Source organism: Cydia splendana, chromosome 1, assembly GCF_910591565.1.
Source record: "Cydia splendana chromosome 1, ilCydSple1.2, whole genome shotgun sequence".
Taxonomy (NCBI): domain Eukaryota; kingdom Metazoa; phylum Arthropoda; class Insecta; order Lepidoptera; family Tortricidae; genus Cydia; species Cydia splendana.
Genome location: NC_085960.1, coordinates 25,275,085 through 25,299,173, shown reverse-complemented (window position 1 = coordinate 25,299,173; position 24,089 = coordinate 25,275,085). Strand labels below are relative to the sequence as shown.

Here is a 24,089-nt window from a genome sequence, read left to right as displayed (position 1 = left end):
ATATTTAGATATTTTTTTTAAATATCAGCAATGTGCGAAATGATAATTGACTGAAAGGCCACTAAATACAAGCTTACGGCTCGGCCACGACATCGAGCGACTTGCGACAGCGGGAGCGATAACCATAGGTTGGAGCGAAAGGTCCGATCGCTGTGTCATTCTCCAACCTATGGTTATAGCTCCCGCCGTCGCAAGTCGCTCGATGTCGTGGCCGAGCCGTTAGACTTAGACTTTAGCCCATAAGCATTAAAACAGCACTATAAATACAAGCAACAAAAAAAATTTAGTCGCCATTTAAAGCATTCATTTAATATTCGAACACAAGTTTTCTCAAAGGTGTTTGTAATCCTATTTTCCATGTCTGTGTCGATTGTCGACAAACGTACTTATTACCGTCACAACTTGAGTTAATCCGGGTACAGTCAACCGCAACTGACAGAGACTAGAACCAGAGGTCGGGGAGCGCCGGATTTGTGAAAAACATACGTCTGCCACCATTAGTTTTGCTTGAAGATTATATTTAACAGATGGTAGAAGGTAGGAGTACATTTTCAAAAGGTTTATTTGTGTTTTGTTAGATAATGCAATTACAAAACAGAGCTATATTTCAATTATTGATAAAAAACCACTAACATAACAGCAATACTTTATAGTATTTCAAATATTTACTTTAATACTTTTACGTTAAGTAGATCCATTTGTTCTTTAAAGACTAAAGAGAGCGCAACTTTACTTAAATATAGGATAAGGCAGTATTTGTCGGCAGTATAAGGCAGTATAGTCGGATTTAGCTAACGTTTCGCATTTCTTTCACTCAAGGTAGAACCTCAATTAAAATTGTCTCAATCTTTTATTCGTACTCAGGCTCATCCTTTTTCGCTTGACTCACACATAGCGGCATGGGGGACGCCCGAAATCCTGCAAGTGTCAACCCTATCGCTACGCACGGATACACGAATATGGTTTTTCTCATTTCCTCCACCGGAATGCTTGTACATTTATTTTTATTCCTATTTGTATTCGTTTCCTGTAACGCCATATTTTTTTCGCGACGATTCTATCCGACGTATATGTCAGGGTTGTGCCGTGTTTCCGAGCCTTTGTCATCGTATTACCTATGAGGAATAGTTTCTTTTTGACTATTATCTCTACTAGTCCATCTAGGATTTGCTTTCTTTCATTTTGCAAATAATGGAAAAAACAACAATTCTTGGGTAAATGCATTTTTGCATTATACCTACTAAAACATTCTAACTATTTGATGGGCAATCATCGTAATCACTTTAGACCCGAAAGTTTATTAATCTGAATTTGTCCTCGAATCCATTGCTTGACATAGTTCATAGTAGTTACGATGCTGGTAATGTAATAGTTCGCGTGTCCTAACTACACGTTTTTAGTAGGTTCACCTGCATATAGTGCATAATGCAGCAAACTAAATCCCTAGTTTTAGTCGTCAATTTATTTCAGTAGTTTTTACAATAGCAAAAAGCGTAAACGCTAAACGGTTGGGCCCGCCATACCTGACGCACGTATTTTCCTAAAACGCGTGTGTAAATCTGGCAACACGTGTCGACTACTAAATCTGGCCTACATAAAAAGGCGCGCAAAAACACCGTAACTCTGGGCTAAGCCGGCAACAAGAGGAATTCTGCTTTATAAATTGTACTCGGTGCGTATAAAAAATAGGCTCACTTACCGCTCACCTGTAAACCTGTAACGATTCAAGAATTTTACTTGCGATACGCGAGTTTACATCACCATCATCACTATCACTTGTACTCGTATTAATACAAGTTTGGCCGTTTGACACACCCTATTTAAAATATAGTTTATGGCCTTAAAAACAGGTTTTGATTTATATAAATTGACACCTTTAACATACATATTATTATACATATTGCTGCTTACATGTAAACATCGTCTGATAATCTTATGAACTACTTAGATGTTTTAACTGCGGAGAGTCAAAGGTTTCATTCAAACCAAATTCATCCAACCAAAATTGAAAGGTCCTAAAGAAAAAAACTATAAATCGACTTACTTCCCAATCCCAACTTTACTCTACTTTATTTTCCAACCATATGGGGTAGAACGCAGATTACTATTCGTATTTTATATGTCAAAGCTCGAAACTTGAGAGAAAAGATTGCGGGGTAGTTATCACCCCTTTTCGGTAAGGGGAGCTAAAGGCACATTTTAAAGCTGAGCTCGTATTGGAGATTTATCGCTTTATCGAATTTAGAAGTTTCAGCAGCTTGCGTTTTCCTTTTATTACAGTATATTTCACTTCTTTTGTTTTATTTAAACTATACTCCATTTAAATTTTATCCATTTGAAGGATCAAAGTAAGTGTATTATCAACATATTAAAAATCATCTGCCCTCTAAATAATCATTAGTCACTGATATCTTAGTTCGAAATTTAAATATTACTGTGTTAAATTATAAAGGCAGAAGTTGCTCGATTTCCTTTAAACACGATGTTTAAATGCAGCCCCCTAAAAACAATAACGCAACAATTACACAAAAAGACAAGGGGCGATCATCTTGCCATTGTTTTGTGCGGACTAATAGGCCCGCACAATGCAGCCTTTACCGAAGTTCGCCATCGGGTAACAATGCCACACGTTTGGGGGGAAGCTCCGCCGTCCTCGGAGTAAGTTACGAACGGAAGGAAGATCCGACAACTGCCTCATAACATGCGATACAGGATTTAGTCACCTACACTAATTATCCTAGTGGTAGTAATATGTACATATGGTACATTATGTAATAATTTTATAAAAAGAAAATTCAGTTAAAAATGTTATTATAAATATTTTATTGTAAATGGTAACCTGGTGAATTCATATATGGCTTTGGCTATATTGTTTCAGTAGATGCTTTTTTTGCCGAGAGTCATAAAAGAGTATATAAATTACCGAAAAAACAAAGTCGACAACGCACAATTGGCGCCCCTGGAGTTGCAAAAGTCCATAGGCTACAGTAGTTGCTTAGCATCAGGTGAGCTGTATGACACACTATACAGCTGTATTACATACTATATTTTATAAAAAAATACGTGTTGACAACTACAGGACTATACGCATGCAGTTCGTCACGCGGGTGTCACAGGGGTGTTGTTGATCCTTCGAAAACTTGCACGCTCGTTTTTGAAGATCCCACATTGGAGTCTCTTCACAAAATCTAGACAAGAATTTCATGGTAATACGTTTAAGGAAAACAAGTATGATATTAAAAATGACTAAGGTTTTCGCGACTTCCTTCCCATTGGTCCCCCGCATAAAGCCACAACTCCAGCGCAACTACCCCATGATGTCTAATGAAGAGTTTTGTACACAGAGGGCCGGACAACTCTTTATTAATGGCGTGTGGAACTTTTGCTTTTAATGTCACGCTTTCATATTTACTTACTTTCTAAACCTCGTATCATATAAGTTATAAAAATATATTTTAGTTTGCATAGGGTGACATTACATGAGATTATAAATTTTACGTGCCTTAAGAGGAAAGTGGACATACAAACGTAGTCCCCATTTTTCTCTCTGAATATAAACATTGTAGAAAATATTTATAAAATAAAACTACTAGCTCCACTTGCTATTAGCTAGCTATGGTTAATAACCTTCAAAATGGGTTACAAGAATGAAAAGCAATCGTCCGCTATCCTCTTAAAATGAGTAAACATAGCAAGATAGGTATAGTTCAGACACATTAATTGTAAACGTACTCGTACAGTCGTACAAGGTACAAAGTAGCACCTAGATCAAATTCAAACTATACGTGTACATGTGTGTAAACTACCTACAGATACTAATCAAACAAGAATGATACCTAAAATAAATTTTTCACGCGAACCAACATACCTACTTTTCATGTTAAACATATTTACTACTAGTGGCTCTGTGAGCTGTAGACCTCGCGAGCAGAGCTTGAAATAACATGGTGCTAAGAGCTTTAAATACACCGTGTTTTTTTTGATTTCCGTTAATTTCAAGGGTGCATTCCTGAGCTTAAATCAAGTAACTTTCTCAAAGACACCGATGTTCTAATTAAGTCCATTTCGGAGATAATCCATAATTTATTTTTTTACTATAAGGCCTCTACAAGCGTGTACACTTGCCTTAGGGCCGGCTTACATATTGATTAGTGTTTAGAATGAGTTCATACATTTGCTACTAAACTTAAGTACAATCTCGGTCGATTGATGTACGAAATGACATTGATATGTCACAGATTTCAATTGTTTGGTTGAGTTAAATGTAATGCCCGTGTTACAACAACGCTATATGCTACATTTAATTACTTTTTAAACAAAAAAAAAACAAAAAAGAAAACAAAAAAATTTTTTTTTTTTGAAAATTAACTATGCCATTTAGTTCTTATAAACGTACTTAACTATACCCCGAAGTTAACAGAATTCAATAAAAACACGGTGTATAGTAAATTAAAGAAAAACAATACGAAATGTATGTGTATAAAAATACAAAAAGTTATAATATCCCAGCATACAATTACTGGGGATCGAACCCAGACCCTCTGTGCAAACAGAAAAAGTGAACGTTTACAAACTGAGCCAAATAGTTCTTAGATGGGTTGACGAAATTTAGCTACTCCTTCTCAAATTAAAATTAGTTAAAATTAAATATCTAAATACCGCCTAAACCAGCGATAATTTTTTTTGCATTTTTTGCTATTAACTCTGTAAACATGTTTCAAAAAGAAAAAAGTCTTATGATATCGATACGACTATTTGTTTAGGCGCCAGGTATCACGACTCCGCCATTTTTAAAAATTTCCAAAAACCGGATTGACAAAAAAATTTTATTTAGTCATAAAATTCGGTCACAAAATTTCACGAGAATCGGTTAAGAATTGCGACCTGTAGAGGAGAACATCCGGACATACGAAAGCAAAATGCCCGAGTCAAAACGTAGACCTTCGCTTCGCTTCGGTCAAAAACACACAGTATGTAGACTAAAAATATGACGTGCTCTGCAGTTCTCACAGGATAGCAGTTTTTCACATCAAATATTCATACAACGGATGCTGTAAGCGCGTGAACAAAATAAGCATATATGTGTACATGCATATTCAACTGATAGAAGCAGCTTTCGCGTTTTAAGTGATTAGACCTATATTACCGTATCACTACATTCACTACACGGTGTAGTACACTTCTACGTCTACGTCTACACCTTATAAAACAAAGTCCCCCGCCGCGTCTGTCTGTTTGTGTGCTTGTATGTTTGTTCGCGATAAACTCAAAAACTACTGAACGGATTTTCATGCGGTTTTCACCTATCAATAGAGTGGTTAATGAGGAAGGTTTAGGTGTATAATTTGTAAACCCGTGCGAAGCCGGGGCGGGTTGCTAGTTAAAAATAAAATTATACAAGTGGATACGATGATACTAGTTATTTTTGATAAAATCTTTCCTTGCCAATTTACCCCCTACTCTATAACGGACTATGTAGGTATGTGAAGATTTTTTTTATCAGCCTCAATTGTAATTCTGTAATTTATTCCTACTAATACTGGACTAGGTACTCGTATAATAAGAAGTCAAGCGCTAGGCGACTAGCCAAACGTAATTTTTAAATTGTAGTCTCAAATTGTAGTTAAGTCAATACCACGTCAATATAGAATTTTAATTTCATTTAATTCTATGTTGCTTAGCAATTAACAATTCTTAATTAAAATTGCCCCAATAAATCTAATAATTATTATTTTTTGTCACTCTAACTTACAACATACAACAAACTCGTAACAGATATTTTAAGCTCCTAGTCCTCTCCATTACGAGTAATACCATATGGTTAACTTTCTGGTTTTATGGCCGTATAAAACAAGAAACGCGTGTTTTATATTGGACTAATTTAAATAGTTCCTTTCACCTTTAAAACATCATTTAACAGTTAACAATAGAAAATCTTATTCATATTTAATCGAGCCCTGTGAGGAGAGAAGATGGCAGTTTTAGACTTCGCAAAAACGTCGAAATTGAAGATCTCGTGGCGGCACCCAATATCATAGGCGTGACAAAGGCTCACCGTCTTCGCTGGCTCGGCCACGTTTTGAGAATGGAGGAGGATCGCGATCGCGGCGCTAAAAGGGCATACTTGGGACGCTCGGTAGGGCGGAGGCCGATCGGACGTCCCAGGTATCGCTGGGGCGATGCGGTTGAAGCGGACTTGCGCGATCTCCATGCCGATAACTGGCAGGAGATGGCACAGGATCGAGACAATTGGCGTGTACTCGTGTCGGAGGCCAAGACTCATTTTGGGTCGCTGCGCCATTAAGTAATGTAATTATGTGGATCCAGCACTTTGCCCATAGTACCAGCTAGCAAACACAAGGAAAGCAATGGCATTCAAATAATTCTGAAAAGCTTGAAAACTATTATTACTCTATAATTCTGGAAAGTTTAATATCCATGCCATTTATGTTTCATCTAGTATCAAATTTTAAGCTCTGTGTGTGTTTTAGTCTACATTTAATTTATAACTTACCTATAGGTACCTAAATTCTATAAAGGCCATATTATACTACATTGAAAAACACCGATGGAGTACAGAACTTGACCACACACATTGCTAATTTTTGACAGGAAGTACCGTTTGGAAAATTTTGATATTTAGGCAAGTAGTAGGCCAATGTCTGGCCTAGAACTAGAAAAAAAATGAGAGGTGTCACTACTTCACCACAACATAAAAAAAATGTTTTTTTTTGTATGGATTTGAGTATCGATGCATACCTAAATAAAGAACACTATTTAAAAAACTGAAACAAATCGCTTGAATATATCCCGAAAAACAATACATTAAAGAAAAAAAAATCATAAGTCAAAAACTGTCACTAGTAGGATGTTGATACTCAGCAAAAATATCCTTCACCATAAGAGGTACTCACAAAAAAAACCCGAATCAAATTGACTTAAGGGCCAACTTACTATGGAAAACCGACTATGGCCTTTGCGTTTTCATCTACACTACCATACCTACAAACAACAGTTTTCTACGTCAATGTAGTTTGAATTTGCAAACTGTAAAACATGACGGAAAGTAGCAAAAGTTATGCCCGTTATGTACTTTACTGGACGGTTGCCATAGAGCTACAAAATTCGTCTACGAAAAATAAAACGTGTTACCAACGCTATTTTGAATTTAGAACTTGGCTGGCGTGTCCCAACTTTCATTGGAATGTCGTTTTTTGACATGAAACAGTAAATGTGAACGAATTTTGAACATAGCGAAGAAATGGAATGAACAATGGCTTGTTTATATTTGGATTCGAGTGCTGTCGACTATAAAGTGTCTTTCGTTCGATTGTCCTTGGAACATTTCATGATTTCTGTTTTATTTGCGTCTTTCTCTGTCTACTGTTTTGTTTAAGGTTTTATAATCCCGCTTTGATTTTTGTCTGAAGTTATTTGTGACTTTTAGTTAAGTAACGGGAAGCATTTCAAAGTTACTTAAAACTAAATACATCGTTACAATAGGTACCTAACTTGACAAAAGTTTCGAAAAAAGTAGCTCACAGTCACGCATCCCCTTAAATCGTGGCGTTATCGCGCCTGAAATATGTAACGTTCCCGCCTTAACTCTCACAGCCGTTTTATATTTACTTGTCACGGGGACAACCCCAAAAAAGGGATACATAGCTATACGCACATACTCACCTAAATACTACCAAAAAGAGGCTGCTATGTTCGAGGGCTCCCGCCAATAGCGCTATGAAAACCAAAGTTAGAACGTAGTCAGATTGGCTGATAAATAACAATATTTAAAATAAAATAATTATTTAAGTCTTCCTACAGATCGTAGATTTACTTTGTATTCGGCTAAGGCTAAGTAAGAATCTAGTTGTAGTATTGTTCTATTTAAATATTTATTAATATAATACTCAACTAGGTATGTATATAACATAACTTACCCGGAAAATTAGCATGCGCCCCCCTTTTTGCTTAAACCGTAATAAAGTTTACAATACACTATAAAATGTGTCGTGAGCTTTGCCTACTCAGTGTAATAAAATTCAAATCACAAATAAATAAACCGTTTATACTGCCATTTAACGCCGTAAAAAGGGCAATGAATTAAAGAAGTTCATTCCGAATGAACGAGTGAATGAGTGAGTGAATGTTTTACGAGTATTAATTGTTACGTGTAATTGGGACACAATGAGTTCACGCACGCATGAGTTAATGGTAATGAGGGAAGTTTTAGTTTTAGTCGATAGGTGTGTTTCACTTCATGGGTTTATACGACGATGAAAAAGGAAGGGGTTAATGTTTTATTATGATTTTAATAAGGATTAATTGAAAATATGATGTACCTTTATTTTGATCAAGCGCTGTATAGACGTGCGAAGTGATATCTACCGTAGCACTTGACAATTCTGTCACCACAAAGGTATGGTGGAGTAGCAGTGCGCTATATTGAAGCTAATACTTGCAGCATTATTCATCTATGGTATTGAAAAGATTTCAGCACTGAAGGTGTAGAATCTTTACCTATCCAACGTAGGTACAACTCTCAGCCGTCTAAAAATATATGATCGTGTAATCTGCCTTGCGCAAACAAAATCAATATCTTTATAAAAGTGAGCGGATATTTTAATAAAATAAATCTGATCCTCGATACAAGCGGCTCTCATGCCCGAAGGCGTATTCTATCAAATGTCAAGCGGAGACCTTTCCGGATTGTTTTCATCGCGTCCAGCGACCCGTGAAATCAACGGCCTCCGACAAGCATTAGGGATGCGAATATAGGTATGTTAACATTACTAAAACCTCTATTTTTGGTAAAAACAAGACTTATTGTAATTGTTACAAACAGTTTGTTTTATAAATATGCATTTTTACGTCCAAGATATGTATACCTATTGCAGAGAATAACCAGTAGTATACCGTTCCTGCGAATGATTGTCTTTTACGGGGAAGCAGCTCCAAAGCGGCATTTAGATTTACCTACTACTAAACTGCAAAAAATCAATGCGACTTTTATATTTTTGTTAAATATATTTATAAAAAAGTCACATTGATTGTATGTGTATAAGAGCTTGAAACTAAATATTCAGAAATAATTTCATGAAATAATTATACAATAAGTACGATTTGTAAAGAAAATGTGTACATCGGTTATTTTTTTCGCTGAATAAGTACGTTTTAAACAAATATGTATTCAGTGGAAAAAATTACCAATGTAACCAACAGTTTTTCCGTATTATCCATGTGACATTTCCTTCAGAAACCAGTACGTCTACCACCAGTTTTTACATTGACATAACGCTCACGTCTACGTAATTTACTTTCTGTACATCTCGCTTGCACTAATATGCGAGTACGAGCGAGATGCATAGAAAGTAATTTACGTAGACGTGAGCGTATATGTCAATGTCAAAACTGATGGTAGACGTACAGGTTGCGTTTGTTCTTTCACATTTTGGGGAATCATGTGATTTTATTCTGAATCGTGACCATATAGTATGATCATAAAGATACTTTTTTTATTTGAGAGGTAGATTTATTACAAATACTTATTTATGAATGTTTTGTTTATTCGAAAATGTATGTCACCGTATCTGTCTTAAAACAAGGTACTTACTCGTGTAAGAATTTATTTACACATAAAATTTACACTCTCAAAAAGGGTTGAGATAGTTACGATAGAATTGAAAATTACTCACACATCCAATTTTCCGTTTTATTACTATGTGCATGATTTATCAATCGACCTTGTCAAATAGCCCCGAGCGGCAGGCTGCTCGACGACGTCTCTACAAGTTGAAGCATCAACGAAAAGTTTCACCCAACAGAAGTCTGGGCCAAAAGCCAATGTACTGAAGTTATCTGAGAATTCCCGCTGAGGAATGTTAATAGTGTAATCAGTATGAAGTATGGGGCACCTCACGTCAGCTTTGCACGCGACGTCCGCTAAGGAGAAACTTCAAATCGGGTTAAGTAGTTTGGAAAGGTAAGATTCAATTTATTTTGCCCTATAAATGTATGTTATAATCATATTCAAATTTTTCATTGCCTATTATACTATAAGTAAGCAAATTGAACAGTTTACCCGATGTGACCAAAGTGAGTGACAATTATAGTCACCAATTATTAGTGACTATCTACTAGTTATATACCTACTACTAATATATTACCATTTACATTTTTATTGCAGTCTGGTGAAGCATGAAGGTTAAGTAATATACTTCGCAATTCCCTTGTACCTACGTATATATACCTTCTTGGCTTTGACATAAAAACAAAATCTATCATTTCAGTTAATTCATAAACAGCTCATGTACCGCGTTCCGTACGTTAAGAATTTTCAATTTTGAGTGTCTCTTGAGGCGCTATGCTATTAAAATAAAACCCGACTGGCTGACATCACGTAAACGCCATCCATCAAGTGTGCGAGCCCCTTTATGCGGGGTATCGACGCGAAACGAATTTTTGAAAAATGTAAAAAGGTCACTGCAAGACGGCACGTTTCGCTCATTTATTGTGTTAGGTATTGGCTATTTTGGGGTATCGTAGGAAACGCATTTAAAACCTCGGACAACTCTCGGACTTTTACTATGCAAGATTATATATTTTCTGTGTAGATAATATCTATACACTTCCATATTTTATGTACCTGTTTATATTTCATAATATGTATAATTTAAAGGTAAAGGTAAAATATATACCTAATCTCCTTATTAAAGCTTCTTACATTTCACAACACATTAATTATTGAAATGCAGTAACTGAAGTACCTAAGTATATTATTAACACGGAACCCTCTTTACTTAGATCGGACTGTTGAGAAACACTCAAAGAAAAATGTGAATGGTTTCATTTTCAATCACCTTTATTGCACAGAAGTTATTTTTGGATTGATTTATTGTATGTCAAAACACAATGTTATTTTATATATTTAACCCAAAGCACTTTACTTAAAGAGTGGCTTTGGGTAAAATTCCATTTCTGGCCACAGTTGCACTACTGGTACGAACGCGTCGGTGTTATTGTCAATTTCCATAGTAAAATGAATGGTAGTGCTGCTGTCGTTGGAAAGGGACTGTCACCTTTAGTTAGACCAACAGACCATTTCCAATTTATGAAATACAATCTGTACTAATTCTAAAAACCCGTGTTTGTTACAGCAGGACATCGACAGCAAAATGCAGCGGCTCCCCGCACCGGCAGCGGCGGCGGGAGGAGGACACGAGCCCCGCCGGGTTCTGCGCGGCGCTGCACAAGACGCCGCCCGCGCCGCCGCCGGCGCTGCTGCGCCGGCTCGGCGTCAAGGAGCCCACTGGCGTCGGGAAGGTAAGATATTATCTAACTCGAGTCATAGGACGGACATGCCACAGTACGGACATCGTTATAATACTTAGAAGTATACCTACATATGTGCGCACGATATGTCTGTATCAATGTGTGTGTAAGTTCTTTAGAACAGTCAGTAAAAAATATTTGGACGTGAGCATGAAAAACATATTATCTAGACTAAATTTGACAAGCACCTATAAGTATAAGTACATAATTAGCGACGTCATAACACACAGTATCTTGGCTTAAATCTGGTCTTGATAATGTAAAAAAGTGCGGTACCTAAGTACATATGTATATTTCGATGGAGATATTTTACACTGATAGCTGATAGTAAAACTATCAATCAAATTACTAATATAATATGTGAAACCATTTAAAGCAAGCTTCGGCGAATACTTTTAAATTGTCCATGAAACAGTGCAACTAAACGAGATGATGAATAACGGGCTGAAACCGCAGCGATGCTTTAGATACAACAGAACAATGCGGTAAACATGTAAATCAAAAGCCGGGTAATGAACATGCAATTCAACCACACTGCATCGAAATACATGTTCCTATATTATTGGTGTTCCTATAAATATTTTATATATAAATATAAAAAGAGCAAAACTTATTTGTGCACATTTAAAATATTTACTCATATTATAATTATAGTCATTCAATAATTTGTCATTGTTTCAGTACATACCTAAATTTTCCGTAAAAGTAAATTTCTTTATTATTCCGGAATATACCGTAAAGTAAGAAAGATGGTGTACCTAACTCAAAAGACACTTAATCATTCCGATCTGTCCGAGCCACATTTTAAAAGGAAACTCCTTTAAAACCGCAACAATTAACCCCAGAAATCGCTAATAACCCGATTGATATCTCTGGAGTTAAGGGCGAGTTCATTAGCGCAAGATCATCAGTTGTCTCATTAGAGGGAACCAATTAGTGTGGCCGGAAGGCGGCCCCTTAAATCATTGGGAAGCGTGACTCGCGTCCGTTATTGAAACCTGTGCCATTTCGCAGTATAAGGAATACAAAGAAAACAACTTTAGGACGATTGTACAAAATGGCTGAGTAAAGGAAGATGTTGCTATTATTGTTGCTTAATGTACCTAAAGTAAGCAGTGTAAGTAAAAAAACGGTAAAAGCGCATATTGCTCAAATTGCGGTTATAATAAATCTAGACTAGTGTATCTTATCTTAGGTTACTCAGCGACGGTCGGCCGCCCAGTGCCGGTTTTGGTTTGGACATACCTAAGTTTGTAGTAATGAGATAAACGTACCTACCGATTGCTTGAAAATAGTGTAAACGCTTGTCATTTTTTAATATCTACCTAGAGGTTATTTAATATTCAATGTCACTGCCGAAGTAACGTGCATAAATCAAAGTTCCTCACAGCCATTATTATACAGTTGTCCAATTATTGCAGGCCATTACTCGCTTGAAGCGGGTATTGGCACGAGTTTGCCAGGTCCCAGTGCTCCGGCCAGTTAGGTAACTAGATTAGAGCTATACCAAGTCTGGACTAAGCTGCCAATGACGAGACGTGTACAGAATTCGAGATGACTCAAATTGAATAAGTCTAAAAAACTTTAAGACAACTTTTACTAAACGTATTTTAGTTAAAACGTTCACGAATCGGAATTGCTTAATGCTTCACGTCATTTAATTTAATCAATCTTAAGGCGATCATTGGATATCCGTTACAGAATTGAATGAACTTAGTTCGATAGAAAAACCTACCCAATACCCCTCTATTTTTACATTACAACTCGTTTTATTTCGGTTATGTGTAGGTACATAACAATATGATCAATTGGTGATGGTGTTAGCAATTTTGGAAATAATGTAATAAGTATTTTTTGAATCTACGAAATTTTACTCCAGTCTTATTTATCTTGTCATGGGCGGCCGCTTGCTTCACTCCTTAGTATATTCATACATGACCATCTCACTCGTTGGCGCTATTAGAAGACGCTCACCATAACCATTATCGTGACACCTTACTATGGTAATCGGCATTTGCTTCCAATGTGAAGTTATGACACCGCCTAAGACGATATATGGTGAACTAATTAGTTGCATTCACATTCATCGTGTCAGATGTACTAAAGTAAAATCAGCTTAATCAAAAGCTCTTGGGAAATATCGACCTAAGTTTCCTTCTAGCTGTGGGTTCGAAATATCTACAATGTGCTTGTGTAGCGCTTTTTCCTTTAAGTGTCACTGTTAAAACGTCTATCTAATAGAACAAACACTAGGTAATAACGGAAATTTTAAAAACGAGTTTTATTTCTAAGACTTATCCTTATCCAACGGTCTGATTATTTTCCATCGCAATGCCCTTGCTTTACCCAGGCGCACAGCTACGACGGAAATACGTCTGCCTGTCTGTATTTCTTTTACTTATTTCTGGACAGAGGTCAGACAATAGATAGGCTTCTTTAAGCGATCTTAAGTCTTGCCAAGCCCCGCTCACAAAGAGATGACCGTATCAAAGAGTTTTCTTCTCTATTTTAATGGCTTTATGAAACAAGTTATCATCACAAGAACGTAATTGATACAGACATTCGATAATTCTACTCTATTTGTCATGGGATATGATCGTTTTTACAATGAATCTAGACTACGAGATATTAAATTATTTTCCTTATTTTAAGAGGACTTAGTTCTGTGACTTTCGTGTATTTTATTGTTTTTAACTTGTACGCTTGCGTGAGTCAAACGTAATGGATTCATTTGAAGATTTAAACGCGAGTTACCAATCTGTACAATTAACTGAGCCCTCACTTGTATTATTTTATTGACTCACATTACATTTATAACATACACTTATACATAGATGCTTTACAATTACTGAATATCATATATTTTTTTAATTTATAGAGATATAGTACCTATTAGGCTATTACCTATTGGAAAAAATGGCATACCTATTTCACAGCACGAAAATAGTAACCCGTTAACACTCCTCCCTTGCTCGGTTACACGAGCAATTACGCCAGTGGCAGGGTTAATGTGATAAGTGACGCGCTAACAAGCTCCAGGTGCAACGTGGCTAAGATTTTTTACAAGTGGAGATTTAAAAAGATTTTCACGCCTCGGGGATGAAATTATATCCCCCTAATTTGATTAAGCGAGGCACCGAGAGGGTTGAGGTATCCCGTTATAGTACGCAATTTTTTTTACTGGACGTGTGCATTTTTTAATCCTGTGTCAAACGTTACAAATTTTGACAAATATACCTACACAGTCACAAGTAATCCGAGGTCAGTTGGTGAAAACGCATTTACCAGAGTCAGTTTTATGCTTTCTTTTAAAAATCTAAATATATGTCAACTTCTTCAACTTTAACTTCAACATTTATTCAGCAAATAGGCCACTTTTACACGTGAAGATTGTTCATACAGTAGCGGCCAATATGTTATATTAAAATATTTTAATGTACCATTATGATGAAATGACATATATTTTATGTATGGTGAAACTTTTTGACTCCATGTCTGATCTGAATAAAAAGAAAAAAACACAATTAACAAGTAATCTTAATATAAATAAACTTACTAATAAAATTAGTAGGTATATCTTGTTACCTAATGTAACTTAAAGTACATGTACATAACTCTGTATAAAGCACATTGTTTTAGCATTTTTCCACAAAGTCATTTTCCCTACATAGCCATTCTACAACATCCTGAACTATTCAGAATAAAAAATTAACTCCTCGAAGCAAGGCATTTGCAATTCAAGAGGCTAGATAGTACAGAGCACTTGTGACAAAAACTCTTGGCATCGCTAACGAAACCTTGCACCCGTTCGCTTTTATACATATTCGATTAAACTTCAGCGAGGGATTGCCAGAGATAAAAACACTGTACTCGTAAATATAAAATCGTACTAATACACTCTAATACATAAGCTTCAGCTCAAGTTTGGATACAACAATATTTGAATTGTATTCGTAGTACATATGTATGTATGGCCAAATAAATTGTACGGTAGGTAATGCATGGGCAGTTCTAATGTACTTACCACTATTTACTTATCTTGCCGTTGCTTTATAGCTCTAAATATATCCATTCGACAGGTCATCATCTAAAAACAAGCCATGAACGCCAAAAGAAATGAAATAACACATTTCAGAAAGTTGATCAACAGGAAAACCCGTGAAAAACACACAACAACCGCTTTGAGAAAAATAAACGCTTTGGCCACTTGTGTGTGTCAAAACAATCTCCTGTGTTATTAGGATCTAATACTATTGGTAGCGTCTCGAGGGAGCTCACGAGAGTGTAGTGGGCTTCAGATAGAATAGACTGTAGGTATTATTTCACCGAAAAGAATGCCAAAGTAACAGCAAACTTAAAATATTCTTTGTAGAAAATTAATTGCTTACTTACACTTTATGATGAAAGCGAAGTAAAGAAAAAACGTAGTTTCTTCAAAAACAGAATATTTAATGGATAATTTTCTGAGAATAATAATAATTAATACAGTTGAGTGCCAGGTGAGCACTCTACCAGTATTATTATTTTACAACCTTAAATAGGATTGCCACCTCTAAGCATATTTCTAAAACATCATTATACTTATAATAGTTATAATTATAAACAAACCTGTAAGAGCAACCGATGCGATGCTGATGCTTAGTTAGCCAGTGTATTCTTCCCGACTATTCCTCCGTCAATTTGTACCGTCCAATGGAAAGGCCGGCTGCTACCCGCGGGATTAAACTCCTTATTGATTATTGGACCCTTTTTTATTGTACGAGCCGTAAGTGACTGACTTCAAGCGTCATAAACCATAGATTGTGAACTAGATGTAGCAAGCATTCTAATTAGTGTGACATTGACAACCAAGTAAGTAATTTTTTTATAACTATTAAGTGTGTATTAATTGTGCACAAGACCGGTTAAATTTTAAACAAAAAGAAGTCTACACACAAAGCTTTAATTAGAATAGGAATAAAATAAAATAAGTTGATGAGTGAATAGAATCAGGCGTTACAAATAATGCATAATATTGCATGCATATTTTAGTGAAAGCCTTTGTTTTATCTTTTGTGTAAAATACTGTGTCTTTTTCTTTAAGAAATAAATATATCATGTAAAAAATACGCAAGTAAGTATAACGGGTCAGCACTGATTGACTAGCACGTTATCTTTTCGCGGATTAGCAAATTAATATTTTGTTTTTAATTAAGATACCCACCCCAACTGACCCAATCAATTTGTAACCCGTAAGTATCTTCATCCGAATAATATTCTCTGAACTCGCCGCTACCGCTTGTGTATCTTATCTACGACAAGTAACCACACATCCCTCAATTCGCGTAGGTATAGATGATTTATACAGTACGCGATATTGATACTACAGACCTACTTCTTTTGATGTCCTCTTGATGGGAGGAAACACATCAATAGAGTCCGAAGGGGCTTCCATCATATACCTATTATTATTGTTCCTAACAGAAACGAGACAACTAGCAATACATATTTTTAAAGTAAAGTACCTAATGCAAGCAGATGTGTAGCAATTTCGTTTTATCAAACTTATTCATTAATTACTTATAGTTGTAAAACGGATATCACAGTTTTTAGTTTAAAATTTATTATTCGTCTGCTAAGCAATCATAGTCAATAATTTGGTTTTAATATAGACAACAAAAATGCATACATCCAAATTGAAACTCATTTTATGTTATATTTTTACGCAACCTAATATGACTTGTTAACAAAATTCAATTATTCGCCAACATCAAGTTGGGCACCACGAAGCGCAAATTCACACGGCATTCTATTAACGTTGCGGTACTGGGCAAATGTTAACATTGGAAAACATGATGCAAATTTTCATTAAATGGGTGATTTTACAATGCATGTATACTGAACTAGTTTTACTATAATACGAACCAACCCTAATATCGATAAAAATCTAGAAAAGTTTTAGTAATTTTGAGGTATTACTATAATAAAAGTTGCTCGGGTTTACAGGACCTAATAGATTCACCCAGACGTAAAAACCTAATATTTTCTGTAAAATCATTTTATCAATACAAGAAACATAAACATATACTATACATACTATACTTATACTGTATTATGCTTGAAAGCTCATCGTTATAGTTTCTAGTTTGCTGGAGTTATTTCTTACAAGCTATATGATTCGTAGCATTATACACCCAGCACCCAGGCATCCAGCGTAAAGTGTTATGTTATGTGTTATGAAGACCTAAAACGTTATTTACACAATGATCACAACAAAGCATAACTTTCATCCACGAATCAGACATTACAGCCCCTGTGTACACAAAAAAATCTAATGAAGAGTGCATAAAATCCGGCAATAAGCGGCCGGCGGGCGTTTTATCAAATTATTCGCGCTTGGCGGACGTCCAGCCGGACAGTCGCACACGAAACTTGTTTAATCGTACAAGGTTAAAGTAAGAGAGATACAGGTATTAAACAAAATAGTGTCACCACACTATTTTAGATTAACAATCTACAAATGAAAATAAATTGCTAATGAATATGCAAGCTAATATTGTACCTTATTCAAAGTCTACGCAGGTAATTATTCCTATATTATATATATATATTTGTATGTGTTTCTGATACTCCCTAAAGCATATTTTGTATAATATGCAAATATAACCCCAAAAGTACTACACTGTTTCGTACTCTGTTTCCCACTTAAACATGTATACCTCTACAATAATAATAATGTCTTGTTAGAGTTTAATTAAACCGTAAAACAGTTGCGTTCACGACAGTACAGTCTAGTTCGCAGCGAACTAATGTAAGCTATTACACCGCTTGTTTCACTCGGTTTTAGCTACGGTTAAATGTAAACAATGGCTGCGGCACGGTGCAATAGAGCCAGCTTACAAGCTGCTATACGACTTTGTCGTTGTTTTTACAAGAACATCTAACGTTCACATTTTTTATTCAGCAATGGGTGAGCAGCTCGTGTGTAAATAAGTAATTTTGATAAGCGGATGAGGGATCAAAAGACACGCGAACTCGGTTATGTTATGCAAACAAATGTATCAATTTATACACATGAAATAGAACCCCTCCTACCATAAGATCACACACGATTTAATTTAATAAGTTGGAAGGATCACTACAATTAATTAACCATATTCCAATACGAACTTAGATATACTTAATAGTATAAGTATAACTGACAATTTCTTCTGCCAGTAAAACAGAACTCCTTTTCGTTTTGATATATAAATGTTTCTACCAAAAGGAATGTTGACTCTCGACGCATAGGTTACACATAATAATAAAAAATCATTTATTGCAGATCAAAGATCCATATAACGTTAGTAACAATTTTGACTTAATAATTAAGAATACATATACTTAATAATACATATACTAAGTTATCGAATGAATTTAAGCCAATGAATTTTTTGTCCAAAATCTTCCATATATTCAGCACACATTGTCATACTCGTAGCCGGGCTCTAGTGAGTAGATCGGTCGCGGACGAGTGCGCGACGATGGCCGCGTCGCTCGTTAATCAATTACCCGGTTGTTTTCACGCGAATTAACGCCCACTTCCCTTCCAAGATCGGGCCATTAAATTAGCTGAAAATCGCATTATTTACAAACCCTTACTCAATTTCACTTCGGCTACTTAACAGTGTGGCAAGACAGTTCAAATATGGCCACCACTAAATCTCTAACAGTTCAGTTTATAATAAACCTTGTTTGTATTTTGTAGCAACTTTTATTGATGGTAGATAAAGTTACGTCAGTTTTTCTGACCACCTTTCATTGAATAAATTTTAATATATTCTCCGTCACTGCACTTATTTACATGTCAGCGATACGTTTATTTTTAGGGAGTGTTCAATATTAAATTTATATTTCTTGCAAAAATGTTGAATTAATTGTCAGAAACTGAATTCGCGTTACTGTCAATTCATAATAACACGTCAACTTTTATGATCGCAAACCATTACTATTTAACAACATTCCCAGCGAATACACACATAAAATAACTCTCCTATTTCATGGCCCCACTTTTCCAAATCACGGTCCTCAAACACAAATTCCGGTTTCAGCTTGATTGATTCTGCTTTTCCATTCCTGATTGTCACCGCCACTTTGCCGGGTCGGCTTTTTGATATTACTTTATAAATTCAATTACACACTGTTTTACTTTAAGAAATAATTTTCATATTTTTAGTTTTTGTGCAAAATGTATTATAATTTTTAAAGAGCATTTTAGAACTATTTTTTTCTATCGAGCGAAAGTCAAAATTATTTAAAAAAAATACCTTTTTTGTATATACCAGTGACACATACACACCAACAGATACTACATATATTTAATATTACGGTACTTATCGTAGAATTGTGGAAATTTTATTTAATATTTATATCCTGATACTAAGTATAGTAAGTAATTAAATAATTCTAATCCTATTAGGTACTTAATCAAATGCTTTTGATCAGATGATTTATCAAATAATCTTTAATACGTTTGATGTTTCTTCGCATTAATATGTTAGTTATTTTGAGTGAATAATTTAAGAGATGCTCTTATCCTGCTTTGTTTGTTATTGAAGTAAAAAAAACTTGCACACAAGGCCAATACAATCATAATATCTGGGTGATTTAGATACAACTATTACTAGCTTAATATAAAAGGATTTTATCCGCACATGCTTCTGACAAGGCAAGGTCGCAATATATCTTCTATATTTTCTTTTTATTTGTATTAAGGTTATCCAATTACCTATTATTGACCAGCTTGTGTGGTTTATTTTATTAATATTATTTCCAAAAATCAATCGGCTATTCTAAATCATGCTATTGTAATTCGATTTAGAGATTGAAATACTTTTTGCATAACGATACTCAGGTGCAAAATTTGAAATGCATGAACAAATGCGAGAACAATGTACTGCCGTCCTAAGTGAAAAAGGCGTATGTAATTATAAAACGCGCCATGCAATACGTCAGTTTTGCTTAGCATGGTGACATATTCGAGTTGAAAACCGGTGCTACAAACCGCGGTGTTGTTCCAATGCCCGTTTGATAAGCTTATTACTGCCGCAAACGTCCACGAAATTAATTAGTCCCATCGAATGGTCTATTTGCCGCCCCGTCCGCCCGTGGTGCTGGTGAGATACGAGGGATATTGTTATTTGATAGGTACATTTAAAGGTATACCTCACTTACGCTACGTTCATCCATTTGTCATCTTTGCAATACCTAATCGTAAATTTTGTCGAAATATGACGAACTATTTTCGAGAAATGACGCACTTTTCCCTGATTTTATTATGTACTTACTTGCTATATGTATTATTTAGGCATATGGATGATAAATAAATAACCAATTCAAACCACCCATTGGTCACTAAGAAGTTGTGGTATACAGAGGCGTAAAATAAAAACAATCGCTGAATCACACCAGTTGACTAAGAATAATAAAAATTAAACATAGGTAGGTACATACATTCTGTATAAAAAACCAATCAAACTGCGCTAGCTTACTTTAATGTAAATGTAAGTATAAAAAAATGATACCGCTAATATTTTGTATTTGTACCACAACGTAAGATATGAAGTCATAATGGCTACAGGTAAAATTTGTGTGCCGCAGTTATTTGGCTTTTAAATCAATGTGTTGTTGATAAAAAGGTGCTTTGTTTAGGGGTTATCGGAGGCCACACGGAAACCAATTTTGAGGGCGAATAGCCAATTTGCTACATGATATATGGGGACTACCTACCTACTTACCTACCCAGGTTGGCTCGAGTTCCAGTCTGAAGGAGAGTTAAGCGGCAGATACCAAGTCATTTTTATAATAGTTTTTTAAAGTATTTTCATTAAAAAGAAAAACAATATCTATAATGAAACAAATAGAAATAATTATTGAATATTTTTATTAGGTATTTGGTATTTATTTATTTTCTACATGTTTACTATAAAACAGTGTGACTGTGGGATTCGCAGTCTCAAGTTACAGTATTTAACATTTCATATACCTACTTATTTACTTAAATAAATACGACTTTCGGCATTTAAACGAAAAGACGCTAAAATTTAAAATTAAATAAGTAAGTAACTATCTTTTTTTATATCTTAATATGCCTCCGAGTTCCAGGTTTGCCAAAGACCTCCAGTTATTCACGTCGAACACGGTAGTCGGGTCACCAACCGTTAAATCTGTCCATTACTCCTGTTACATAATGTATTCAGCTTGTTGTAAACTCAGTACAAAATCAGTTCACGAACAATTCCAACGACGTTCACATATGCACATAATAAAGAAGAAGATAAGCTCTCACTAATGGCGCGGTAGAGTGGCCACATCTTTATTTACTACATTGATTATCTTTTCACGACGAGTGCTAATGTATATGAAGCTTTACTTGGAATTAAACTTGGATACTGGATAGCTTCAATATATGTATACCTAGCATCTAGGTTATTGTGGAGTTAACACTTTATTATATTCTAGTAAATTACCTACACTCAGCTTCTAAATAATAATTGCAAGGCCGTCTATTTTTACGTAATATCAAGTAATATGAATTTTAAATATAGGTATTTCATGCAAGCTCATGATAGTCATAATCGTAAATTGAATGTAACGGCAGTATGACATGGCAACCATGTGTACCATAATCGAGCACTTTTTTTCTAGTTTCTTGACTTTTTTGAGCATAAAAGATTAAAGTTAAGAGGGGGCGTACAGCCAGAAAGAAAAGGAACAAAAGATATGGCGTGCCGCGCGAAACGTGCTAGAAAAGATTTCACGATCGCGCCTGGTTTGACATTTTCGTCAATATAAGTAGGTACCTATATTCAATTCAATTCAATTCAAATAATTCGTTTCAATGATCCAAAGATTGTTGCATATGAAGTGTTTTTATCCGTATAAATAATATAAACAATACACATAGTATAGTAATAAATAATATAGAATTGTCGCGTGGTATTATATTGTCCCTAAGTACTATGAAAAATCATGAGCAACCTACTAATGTAAATTTTAAACAGTTCTTTTTATAAATTTGTGACTAAAAAAACAGTAAATAAGTTAAGAATAATAATATTATTTATTGAAATAAAACATGAATAAGCAAAACTTTAGATAACTAAGTAAATATACCTGTTATCCCGAATAATATTTTGCCGATTCCGTAATTAGGGGAGACCGAGGTGAGTTGTGACAGAGGAGAGTTGTGACATCGTCGATTTTTTGGAATATATTAACTAGAAACAAGGTCGCAACAGTGTGCGTTTGTTAGCTCGTAACTTGAACTAACAAACGCGCGCTATTGTGACCTAGTTTCTAGTTAATAGATTCCAAAAAATCGACGATGTCACAACTCTCCTCTGTCACAACTCACCTCGGTCTCCCCTACACCAACCAAAGACAGAAGCGTACCCCGTGACCCATTAAGGAACATATTTATAACCCATTGGTGCGGGTGCGGTGATGCCGTGACTACGCGACGTTTGTCCAATTAATGCCATAAATACCTTCAGTCACCGCGAGTACCTAATAAGCATTACAATAACCGTATAGTCGCTGATATACAATATTTCTGAACGCGAAACCGCAGTTAGTGGTTCACAGTCGATTTAACGGGATTTCTGGACAATTTGTGAGCTTTATTGTGAAATTGAACGTGATTGTGATTTGGGTGGGTAAACTTTAAAAACGTCAATTTGAGCACCTAAAACTTAGTAACAATCTTAGTGATAATCAATCAAATAAATCACATTTTAAAATTATAATCTTTACTTGGATTTATTTATTATTCTAGTACCTATAACTACGAACTAGTACATATTCGAATTGGGCCCTAGACATTTCATTTTTCATATGCATGTGATACTTACGCTAAAATTTCTAACTTCAGAACTAGGAACCCTAATTTCTAAAATTGTGTTAGTTTTGAAGCGGCTGTTCAACTGGTTGCATTGTGCACAATTTGCTATAACTCTTGTATTATTTGTATGACTTGACCCAAATATACATTTAAATGTAAGCAAATTCGCGGAGTTTTCCAACACAATGGGAGGAAACTGTTTGTCAAAAGCTGCCCTCTTTTCGAGACAGACCAATTCTCTTGCAGGCTGTGGAAGTGGAGCAAAGCTCTATTGTATAGGCCTTAGGTTTGATTCACTGACATTGTTGTTTTAATTTACAATGGAAATAACGGGTTGTTGATGAAAAAAACAAAACAGGTTTTTCTGCATCTGCATCTGTTTATTAAAGTTTAAAATATCTTGTTAAATTAGGATCTAAAATTGGTGTCATATCTTATTAAAGAAAAAGTGATCAAGCTGTTGTACGTAAGTGACCAAGTAGTTGAATTTAGTTAAAATATGAGGCGAGTTAATCTGTTACGCCACATCCTAATAGTTATACGCAAATTGCATCGCCTTAACATTCTTTATAACAACTAAAAGTTACTCTAATTCACAGTTTTCTCTTAGCCAACTATTCGCCCGTTTCAACTAGTAGCAGGTAAATTTACCTTTCATTTACTTTGAAATAAACTAAAACCCCGACGGCAGGTGAGACACCAAAACGACTCTCAAGCACCGAATTACACGCTCGCTATTAGTTACATTAAAACAGTGGCGGACACGAAAACGCCATAACTATGCTTTATTTAAATTTATTGTTCTGCACTTTAATATAGCCGCTCTCCAGGGCCTGTGAACTTTGCGGCGGAGTTCACGAGCGAAACTAATAATGCGCGACTCGAAACGGCAGGCGTGTTT

The 24,089-nt window shown here is 35.4% G+C and overlaps 1 protein-coding gene across 1 annotated transcript in view; it reads left to right on the top strand.

The window, feature by feature from the left end:
• Positions 1–24,089, top strand: part of LOC134797944 (kinesin-like protein CG14535) — a 256,028-nt gene that overhangs the window by 197,069 nt on the left and 34,870 nt on the right. Inside the window, exon 3 of the mRNA XM_063770285.1 lies at positions 11,154–11,319. Coding sequence (XP_063626355.1) covers positions 11,154–11,319 — 166 coding nt within the window. The remainder of the gene's footprint in view (positions 1–11,153; positions 11,320–24,089) is intronic.